This window comes from Lipomyces chichibuensis (genome assembly GCF_038497645.1).
Source record: "Lipomyces chichibuensis strain CBS 12929 unplaced genomic scaffold V1513scaffold_112, whole genome shotgun sequence".
NCBI classification, from domain to species: Eukaryota; Fungi; Ascomycota; class Lipomycetes; order Lipomycetales; family Lipomycetaceae; genus Lipomyces; species Lipomyces chichibuensis.
In genome coordinates, this window is record NW_027117564.1 from 1 (window position 1) to 10,604 (window position 10,604).

The window sequence follows — 10,604 nt, forward strand, 5'->3', positions numbered from 1 at the left end:
GAATTGCTTGGGCACAAGAAATCCCTTTGGTTACTCTCCCAATTCAATATGGGAAACTCGGCTTTGTCAGTTCTTCCAATTTGTTTGTAAGCCCAGTCTCCTGTTTAGTGTACCCAGCCCTCCACTTTCCTATCCTCATACTCTCGTATCATCTTCCGTGTCATCACAGTCATCCTCGTGTTGCTTTCTGACGCAAATACGATAGCGATCTTCGCGATGCTGGCGTACGCACTTAAAGCCATCTGGACAATGGCGTCTATGATGTCCACCGCAGGGAATAACTGTTGGGGAAGGGGAAGGGATAGGCGTAGGCGTTGGGATGCACAGACCTCCACAGACCATTGTCTGTGAGCAGAATGAGCCCTGTGGGCAAGGGTCCCCACTGACGATGCAAGCAATTGAAGGTGGCGGAGGTTGAGCAGTTGGGGGAGCAGTGGCAATACATTGTCCAAGACACTCTGTTGGAGTAGGTGGGCAAACCATTGTAGGAGTACAAGTGGAAGCCGATCCGCAAGGTTTGTTATTCCCCATAGTGCAAGGGATAACAGCGGGAAAAGTCTGAGATGCAAGGCAAAGTCCACCGCAGGTCTCTGTTTGCGTACATATTGAGCCCGTGGGGCATGGGTCTCCTCCTAACGTGCATGTGACTGTATAAGCTGGTGGTGGAGGACTACTTGTAGTGGCCACCGCAAATGAAAGAAAGAGGGACAGAAGAACCAGCTTCATGTTGGTGAAGGTTAGGTCTCAGCAGTAACGACAGAATTGTCAAGAATGCAATTGAAGATATCCAAGGGTTCATATAATCTTCAATGCGGGGTACTACAATGAGATACAATGGCGAATTGTCTAAATACAAAGCGCTGGGACAAAAATAGAGGACATCAGCAAAGGAAGTATCGTCACGAGCAGGGGTATGGGTCGCCAGAGAACTGGGACAGATATGCTACAAATAAGATTCGATACCGTCCGAGGGATGAGGTTAATTTATAAATAGGTCCCTACAGACGGAAACACAATCATTTAGTGGGGATTGGGGAGATCGCTTGTATTAGACGGCCACGGAGATCGGCAACAAGATACCAAGGACTAATATGAAAGCGAGAGTAGACGAGAGTAGGCGAGTTTAGTAATGACTTTCATGAGTAGGGAAGCAACAGACGATGAGCGTGAAACACAAAGACGGGCGTTGAAACCCAAGACTGAGATACCCTTAACACTGTGCGGCGCCGGTGTTTATGCTCACGCTGAGCACACGGCGGTGACGTTGTCGGCGTACGCCTATTTACAAACCTCCAGGTGATCATTTCACTCATTGAAACTGACGTACATATATATGGGGAGGATATGTCATATAACAACTATTGCAAGACTTGGACGTTGCATGTATAATACTTGATAGCTCCGTAAAATGCCAACAATCTATAGAAGCCTTGGGTTCAAACGATCGCTAGAATTAGCTCCAGTAAAGCACTGACCATGAACGGACAGACCGATGGTCACAAGGTTCGCTTCAGAAGTGGTTGCCTCTGGAGGTTAGTCTCATATGAGTCATAATGCACCATAGTGACCGACAGAATCTTTGCCAACAAACGCTCTGTAAATATGAACAGACTTGAGTTTCTTCCGAGTTGTATTGTAATAGTTACTCAAAATCAGGCACCGCAATTCCGCCAATTCGAAAGATCTCGATTAAAATGAGGGGTTGGTTGATATTTTAAAGTCGTCGTCAGTATACCGCATGAAAAATTAACACTTAACAAGTGTACACTATAAATTACTCCATATTGCCTACGGCACCATATCTACAAACCCGAAAATAAAACACAAGAGATATTAAATATTTCCAAAAACCTCACAAAATTATATTTTTATTGACCCGCAAAACTTAAATGCTAAAAGAGCGTGAACCTTCGTTGAAAGCCGTACAATTACATATCTCTCTACCAGATTCAGCCGCATCAGCGGTGATGGTCAACAGTTGCATCAGTTTTGCGTCTACGTTCATTGTCCTCTTCTGCCATATGTGCCAAGATACTTTCAACTTCGCTATTAATTGCTTGTGCCGACCGTTTGTTCAAAGTTTTTGAGCACTTGCGCCTAATGTGAACGGCCTTTTGACGGATCCACAAATGTTTTTAGCCATTTACTTCGGCACTTGGCAGCCGATGCCTCAGGATCAATATACTGAGTTGCGCCCAAAAAAGTCAATACGAATAAGCGAAATCTTTATTCTTTTGAAGCCCTACTTGTGACGAGGCTCAGAGAGCAGGGAATCAACAAAGCATGCGCGTTTGGACGCATCTGACTCTTGTGGCTTCTGTGACTCTCGTCTGGTTATAAATATCTCCACGTGTCCCCCGCCGTTCCTTGTCATCGTTCGATCCAAGGAACTGAGAATGGAACCGGGTCTGTCATAAAACTTAAACCGTGAGTGTGATTGGCGATCTTAACAATATGAATCCGCTGCGAGTGGCCTGCAGGCCTGCAGGCCCTGTGTCGCGTAATTATATATATCCGGCCAACCTGCAAGGAAGAGAAATCAGATATGCAGTCAGTCTGCAAGCAAGAGAACTGTGCGCAAATCGGTGTTAACTACAAAGACAAGAGTAGGTGCACACGCGTGAGCCCCATGGAGCAGTCCGTTTTGATGGGTGTTGTGAGACGTCCGCTTTCGCCGGACGCGAAAATAGAAGTCCCGGCAAGTTGGGATGAATATGATTATATGAATATGCGCAAGAACTTTTTGACACTGAGGGAAACAAGTATGTATTTAACAAGATGACCTAGGCAGCTGCCGATGACGCATGCTCTTAGGTTTCCTCGACTATGCTATGACAGCACACGGCAAATTGCCATCGTCGTCGCCGCTCCCACCCCACTGCATGGAGATATGCTAGGCGAATTAGTGGGTAGTCTTGCAATTTTTTGTAATGAGATTTTGCTTCGCGGAGGGATCAGTGCAGACATTCGGCATCGCGTATCTCAAACGACCGCTATTACAAAGCATCGTCGAGCAGGACGGGGGCTCACAATTAGGGATGGGATGGCGCCCTTCGTTACCTGGTCAATGACGACGAAGAAGAGAAACTTATGGTTGCATTTTGAAGTTGGCGTGTCGCAGCCTTATAGAAGTCTGCAAGAAGCTATCTCATGGTGTGTATGCGCATTGCATTGCCGTCTGGGAATTGCTATGTGTCTTAATGAAGGGCCTCGTGGCGCAAAGCCAGATGTTCAGTATTTTGCGAATGAAGAAGAAGCAGCGGCGGCCATCCAGCAAGCCACAAATGAGCTCCGTCATCAGCTGCGTCAGAACCATTTTGGACCATTAGTACAAAACAGGATTACCTGGTTTGGTACACTGGAGAAGGTTGTCATTGAGACTTTTCGCTGTGAGGATGCGGACTGTCCCCCAGGAACATTAATTTATCCTACGCGGTCCTTTGTAAGTAACAAACTCGCAGACCGAGGGTTTTCCACAGCTAATGTACAGCATGCAGGTAGTCATAAGGGATGGACAATCCGGCGCGGAAGATATTCCGCCAAACCTCGGGGAGGTCGTCCTTGGAGACTGCGTCCCAAGTCATATTCTGAGTGGCCATGGCCACGCCCATAGACTTTTTTCAAAAAGGTTGGATTGAGGCAAAGATCCGCTCCGCAATCTTGGAGACCGCCATCGAGCGTATCAAGGATAATTGTTTTATCTCAGAGTCCACTGGATGCTGACCCCGATTCTTTTTATCGTTTTTAATATCCGTATCCATCCATGGTGTGCTCTATCAAACTGATAGTATAGTTTCATTCTCTTGTTGTGCCGGCTGTTATAGAGCTTTGCGATTGGTGAGCCATGTTGCAATGTATTATAGCTTGAGATCTTTTCGATTCTCGAGAGACTAAATTTAATCATCCGATCTGTTCACTAGCAGCAAGACTGGATCACTTCATGCCTCATTGATATGGTTGACGGGGCTGTTGCTTAACGATTCTGCAGCTACTGTCATTGCCATCGCATCGTTTTTGAAATGTGGAATAAGGATTGATAAGCGCAGTGAAAGTAAAGTTCGATTAGAACTTTAGTGAAAGGGTTGCTGGATCTTCGTAGACTGATTCGTTGAATCAACTATCGCATCCAAGATAATTACGACCTCTATATATACACAAGAATCTATACGATAGTCTAGATTGCATCTAATCCTAGAGATGAAGTGGTTCGTCGCATGAGGTATTTCTTTTCTCATGTGACGATAGTCTACTCAGGGAAAATCCCTCAGACTATTCTTCTCTTGTATAGGATCAGCTCATATGACATACGTAATTGTGTCATAAGACACATGAGGGACTGTAAACGTCAATCTTTGCATTGGGGACGGGCTATTATCATTATAATGATATGCCGTTTGATTGTACCTGAGTAGCGTGCGCATAAGCTGTATTAAGCTTTGGTGGCTCTCTTATGATGACTTGTCACCTGTCATCGTCAACGCTTATGACGTGTCCTTCTCTTTTTAGTATTACTCCATATACCTTAGCATGAACTTTATAGCTTACACATTTTAGCTAGCTCTTGATGAAGTCATAGTTGCCATTTCAACACTCCCCCACAACTATATACTTCTAAGGCTTTGTAAAATGTGCTTCTTATGCAGGGCTTTTGATAGAATCAATCTTTTCCGGCGTTATGCCGATTCGAAGCAATTTCCTGAGGTATTCGAACGCTGGACGCGGCAGAGGCTTTGTTAACAAGTCTGCTGCCATTTCTTTCGTCGGACAATATTCAATCTTCAACTCGTGGTTTGTGACAAGCTCGCGAGTAAAGTGATATGAAATGTCGATATGTTTAACCCGTTCATGATGAACCGGATTATTAACCATTGCTATGCAGCTTTGAAAATTTTCGTAGGCTCAGTCTGTAAGTAATGCAGCTCCCCCAGAACTTTCGCAGATATATTCCCTCCTGAGCGGCATTGCTGAGAGCGACATATTCTGCTTCTGCCGTAGAGCGAGAAACAGATTTCTGTCTAGTAGACTTCCAGCTGACAAGCCCAGTAGGTAGTAGAAATGCGTAGCCAAGCGTAGAACGCTTTGTATCCAAGCAGCCGGCCCAATCAAAGTCACTATAACCATACAAAGGAAGATGGTTTATTTTGAGAGTAGAATCACGACAATAAATCAAGCCATGACTTGGAGTGTAGCGCAAATATCTGAAGATCCGTTTAACTGCAACCCAGTGCACCCAACCAGGATTATTCGTATAACGGCTGACAATTCCAACCGCCGTTGAAATATCCGGTCGAGTGTGAGTAGCGGCATAAATAAGGCTGCCAACGGCATTACCATACGGAATCTTCTTCATTAACTCAAAAAAATCTATAAATCCAAGATGGAGTCATTTTTGTGATTGTTCTTCCGTCGCCGCGTCACAATGCCTCAGTACGAATATGTCCCACCGCTATACGAACTGGACAGCTCCAAGGAGCCTCTCGAAGGGGCAGTCCATCTTCGCTGCATAGAGCCGGATTATCCTTTCCAATTCTCATTCCAATCTCTGCGCCAGAATATATTTCGGGCGACATTTCATCAACGGAGTATCCATTGCCGCCTCGACCGAGCGTCGCATGTCCTAAGGTCGATAGTCAAAGCTTGAGAATAGATCTTTCGCAAGAGGATAGTATACACCAGCCAAGGAGCACAAGCTCGTAGTGCGTGCGAAGGTGATTCTTTAAGCAGCTCGACACTAAGGCATCTATCGATTCTTGCCAATCGTCTCTAGTTGACTTCTGCGATGTTTCCCATGCTGCTTTGAGATGCTGTTGGTTAACAGGTAATTTCTTAACCGGTGCCTTGGCCTCAGAAACCTCATCAATACCGCTGACCGCTTATTTCTTATCAGATTCGGTATCAAGCCTCTGTGGGAACGGCCCTTCCCGATTGGAACACTTGATTTCGTTCACGGTCCTTCTTCAATTGCCCGAGTAAATGAAGCATGCATTTTTGCATATACTTGCTAGCGAAGTCATTCGAGTTATAGCTCGCGAGATTCAGCATCATAACGAGGACAGTCCTCCTGACAAGGTTGTCTCTGTGGTCTTTGTACTTGAGGACCGTCTCGCAAACATCGTTGTAGTACTTTTGCATAAACGTTCCCGCTTGCTCAAAAAAATTCGCGGTACACTAGCAGGCTTCCATGAATCGCGTCCGCAAAGCCTATCCGGAACCCTTTCTGGGCTTCTTCATAAATCTTCGAGTACCACTGTTGCCGCAGCTGATTATACCTCTGGTAAATAATCTTCAAGCAAGCACGCAACGCAACCGTGGCATCGTTCCGAACCGTAACTTTCGGATCCCGCAATGCAACCCAAATAAGATTGTAACCATTCCAACGCACGTTTCACTTCAAACTCGATAAATTCGACGGTGAGAGTGCCACCAGGGATGGCGAGACGGCCCAGCGCTTTGGTGGCGACACGCATAGCATCGACGTCGTTGGACGGGATTACTTTGCGGAGGTAGTTTGCAAATCTGGTGATATTTGTCGCATTTTCCTCTGTTCCATCAAAGTCTATTAATTTATCGATCGCCGTGATGCCACCAAGCTTGTCGTATGTGTCAGTTGAGTGTATCAGTTCGAAAATACGACGGTTCACATCGTCGTGATACCGCGTGAATTGATCTATCGGAAGCTCGCGTACGACCACTAAAAGATGATCGCGAAGGTCCTCTGCAGACAGATTACGGAAATCAGGAGATCTGTGTTGCAATTAACAGTTAGCCAGGCCACAATTCAGCGAAATACATGACCGTTGGAGGAACTCACTTTGACCGGCCGGAGGTCGCTGAAGATGTGATTCAAGACCGAATTGTCCATTACGACGTCTCAAACGGCCAAGGCCATTATCGCTCGTCCGTCTTACTTAAAAAGAGCCTTTGGATGCAACACGATGAGGTAGACTATATTGGCTGTCGTTGAATCCTTTTCGTTGCAGCAAAAGCGTCTGCCTGTGCCCTCCGCGATCACGATGGTGGTCATGCGGCTCCAAAGCTACAGCATAGTATATATGCTATCCGGTGGTCTGTTCTCGAGCTTAAGATATTATTTGGCTTAATCCCGTTACCAACAAGGAATCTGCTGCTAATTGATGAATTTATTCTGATTATTCGGCTCCAATTTATCAAGTTTGTTACGTATCAAATGTATGCTTCGTTGCCCTGTAAATGCCGTCCAGGCTCCTAGTGTAGGTACAATATTCGTTCGAAAATATAGGTCATGGAAGTCTCGTTTGTGAGATGCGATGGCATCGTCACTTTTCTTGCATGCGCTACAAATAGATTCGACTCCTCTAGTCTATTATATTCCTACACCACGTTAGTACTTCCACTCTGCTTAGTCATTGACAGGTTACATGCATCCTTCATGGCAGTAGCAATGAATTTAGTATGCGTTCCCCGCGCAAACAATTCGTATTTATGGGACTTGAAAAACTCGACGCTAGTGAACGCCAAACTGCGGCCGAGTTTGTGACACCTGCTTTCCTTTTAGTTGTTAGCCAGAATATATTCCATCACGTTGAAGGAGCAACTAACGATAAAGATTTTGTCCCTACCCACCATCAGTTGATAAAGCTGTAACAAGTAGTCCGAGTGATACGTACCGACTTTGCCGCCTGACGAAATATAGGTCACATTCAGGTCAGTGGTGACCCCGGTGCTGTACATTCCCCGTGACGAAACCGCCAAAGACCCAACCAGATCGACTATAGTGATCATTAGTTGCAGGTCTAGGACAAAAATACGACTATGTTTCGCGTACCAAGAGAAGCAACAGTTCCGCCATGTAAGATTTGTAACCGATTCTGCATGCGTTTGGCCGTTAGCACGTAAGTGATGATGCTGCTTCTCGATATCGAACTCACTGTATGGCTCTTCTCTATAGTCAACTCCATGTTAACGTATCCCGGCACCGCCTCCAGCAATTTCAACTAACGCGTGACTATCGTCAGTACAATTCATCCAGCCGATCGCCGCCATGCTACTGTACACGTGAAATTAAAATCGGTTCCAGTCTTGAAGTCGCCAGGAACGACGAGCAAGCCTGTTCTGCAATTGAGCATTGTCCTAATCATCAACAACTCTCAGAAGTATACATACCATTTTCACGAAAGGAAGTGCGGACGCCATAACTAAAACCTTTGACTCTCGTTGCCCTGCTAATATTCAAATTCCGAAATAATTTAACGCGAAAGAAAAATTAAATGCAATGGTCCAGTGTGCGGCATGCGATTGGTGCTGTTCGATGATTGAGGCTAGACGAGGTTGTGTGCCAGGGGAGAATCTCGGATCGCGCAGGGCGGACATGGCCGCGACAGCTGTTGCTTGCTACATTCCAACTACTGAGAACATATCTCATGAGTAATCATCACTGACCGGAAACATGAATCCTACGTCACGACTGGTGAGTACCAAGAGTCATATCTGTACAAGACCAATATCCTAACTCGTTCGAAACTATAATTGCCAGGACGTAGCGATCCCAGTGTTCGGACTTAACTAATTGATATTCGATGCGTACACAATGAGCAGCGGTAAGTACACTCTTCATTTAAGCAGTTATGTATGGAGAGGTGCTGGCTTGGGAAAGGAATGTGATTGGATTACAGCAGGCACTGGATACCCCACCAAGCCGCAATAATACAATTCTGCACCAAATAATGCTAGACCTTGGTATTATTGAGAGGCGGCTCACTGCAGATGTCTAAAGTTAAAATGTATTATATTAACGTTACATATACCGCATTGTTTATCCCGGAGTAGGGCAGACTCATTAACATTGCGCAGTCTCGGATCGCGGAGAGGATGGCAACGGAAGAACATGTTAGTAGGATTTTCAACGATTTCAGATTCGACCCCACTAAACAGTCCCCACGCTTCCCACAGCCGCAATGAGCGGATAAGCTGAATTACGCGTTATGTTTAGTATGCATCTTTTAGTCTCGCCGCCTGCTGCTTCGCCTCTCTCAAAGCGGGACCGGCAAACCGATCCTCTACCGCTGTCCTCCCCCTGGGATCTCTTCGCACCTACGCCCAACCCCCAGATGCTCGCCTTCCATCAGTCGCGGCAAGCTGAGTACGATTTAGTTGACCCGTACGTGAAACTCCCTAATGTAGCCGCAGTGAAGCGAGTTCCTTCCGACGGCGGAGACCTAAGAAACCTAAACAATAAGTGCCAAATAAGAAGCATGGCCAGGTCCTGGTTTACTCTTGATGCCTAGAGGTCGACATAGCCAACGGCTAGAATTTCCAGAGTATTATCAAAAGATTTTGTACTATCAAAAGATTTTGATGTCCATTTACTTTCCAGAGGGGGCCACAAAACTAATAGGGCTAAGCAAATCCTGTAGGGGCAGGCAGATACTTTTATAGTCAACAGTTCGTGGGTGTGTTGTGTCTTCCTTCTATTCGGTAAGTTACATTATGCGGGAGTCCGTATCGTGGTCAAGGAAAACGTTGGTCCGAGACTCTCTGAAAGTTTGCTATCGCGCATTGTATTTAAGCCACTGATTGCGCCGCGCACGTTCATGAAGGTGTTGCGCCACCGCTCTTGAGGCTGCAACTGGCCTCTCTTTCTCTTCCAGAGAAACCCCGAACAGTTTTCGGGCTTGTCCTAGTATCAGTCAAAGTGATTCCCGTGGGTCTTATCACGTATTATCTATTTACATTCGAAGTATAGACGTTCCGGGATAAGGATTCAGCTAATACGTCCGATTAACGACTTTCGCCATTGGTAAAATAGCGTCAATGATCTCATGGAAGTTCACATTTGCAGGGTCGTCCGGGTCCTTTTGGGTTGCGGCAGCGGCATCGATCGCTGCCTGTGTATCCCGCTATGACACGGCTGCGTGCGTTTTAGCAGTGATTATGTCTATATTAAGCGCAGTTATGGTTGAGGTCAGAAGCATCGACTCAGGCTTGGCGGGCGGATCTGCAACGAAGCGAAGCATCAATGGTAACGTTGAGCATGTCGTGGATAATGTGACATATCCGTCCTTCAATCCTACAGCAGTTACTCCTGGTAATTTGATCATTAATAGTCGAACACGACGCGCGACTATCCGATACGCCGAATCGTTGGCAGGGGGTATCGAGCTGAGTACTTCTTCCCGACATCAGGTCTAGAGACGAGTTCGAATTAGAGAGTCGATGTAGTTGCTGAATACGAACTGTTGGCGGAGAGTGGTGCTACTTGTTGCGCAAGGGTGACAGAGAACGACATTACTGGTTGTGTTAACTCTCAAACAATGAAATTCTGCACCGTCTGAGAGGATGCGACGTATGGTGTCAATATGTACATATCCTGGATTTTTGAATCACAGGATCATTATTATTATTATTACTATGACGATGATCTGCCAGGGTGTGCAGTCATGGGTGATTTGGTTGCGCATCGCAATAGATAACGTATATCCCCATCGAACCGGCCGCACCATCGAACCGGCCATTTTCCCACCAACACCAAACACGTATATCTCAACATTCTTCAACGCGTCACTTTTCAACTACTTCTATATAAAATGCCATATACTGATGAAAACCGAATTCAAATGGCTATAGAC

At 45.9% G+C, this 10,604-nt stretch overlaps 5 protein-coding genes across 5 annotated transcripts; 2 read left to right on the forward strand and 3 right to left on the reverse strand.

Moving 5' to 3' along the window:
• V1513DRAFT_455449 (uncharacterized protein) lies at positions 1-766 on the reverse strand. The gene is given in 2 exon segments (XM_066899497.1): positions 1-121; positions 134-766. The coding sequence occupies 1 exon segment, from the start codon at positions 724-726 to the stop codon at positions 136-138; it is 591 nt and encodes a 196-aa protein (XP_066750290.1). The 5' UTR covers positions 727-766; the 3' UTR covers positions 1-121; positions 134-135.
• Positions 767-2,623: 1,857 nt separating this feature from the next.
• Positions 2,624-3,646, forward strand: V1513DRAFT_455457 (uncharacterized protein). Its single transcript, XM_066899498.1, has 3 exons — positions 2,624-2,766; positions 2,788-3,442; positions 3,498-3,646. Exons 1-3 carry the CDS (start codon positions 2,630-2,632, stop codon positions 3,636-3,638), a joined length of 933 nt encoding a protein of 310 aa, XP_066750291.1. The 5' UTR covers positions 2,624-2,629; the 3' UTR covers positions 3,639-3,646.
• A 2,249-nt stretch (positions 3,647-5,895) lies between these two features.
• On the reverse strand, positions 5,896-6,862 carry V1513DRAFT_434579 (uncharacterized protein; the record flags this gene model as incomplete). Its single annotated transcript, XM_066896481.1, has 3 exons — positions 5,896-6,168; positions 6,270-6,713; positions 6,812-6,862. 3 exons carry the CDS (start codon positions 6,860-6,862, stop codon positions 5,896-5,898), a joined length of 768 nt encoding a protein of 255 aa, XP_066750292.1.
• Positions 6,863-7,127: 265 nt separating this feature from the next.
• On the reverse strand, positions 7,128-8,220 carry V1513DRAFT_455471 (HotDog domain-containing protein; the record flags this gene model as incomplete). The annotated part of the gene is given in 9 exon segments (XM_066899499.1): positions 7,128-7,220; positions 7,235-7,329; positions 7,401-7,527; positions 7,579-7,595; positions 7,647-7,748; positions 7,805-7,847; positions 7,908-7,973; positions 8,033-8,086; positions 8,143-8,220. Coding segments are annotated over 7 exon segments (439 nt in total), but the record flags the coding sequence as incomplete, so codon positions are not given.
• A 1,244-nt stretch (positions 8,221-9,464) lies between these two features.
• V1513DRAFT_455478 (uncharacterized protein) lies at positions 9,465-10,461 on the forward strand. Its single transcript, XM_066899500.1, has one exon. It carries the CDS (start codon positions 9,790-9,792, stop codon positions 10,165-10,167), a length of 378 nt encoding a protein of 125 aa, XP_066750294.1. The 5' UTR covers positions 9,465-9,789; the 3' UTR covers positions 10,168-10,461.
• Positions 10,462-10,604: the final 143 nt, after the last annotated feature.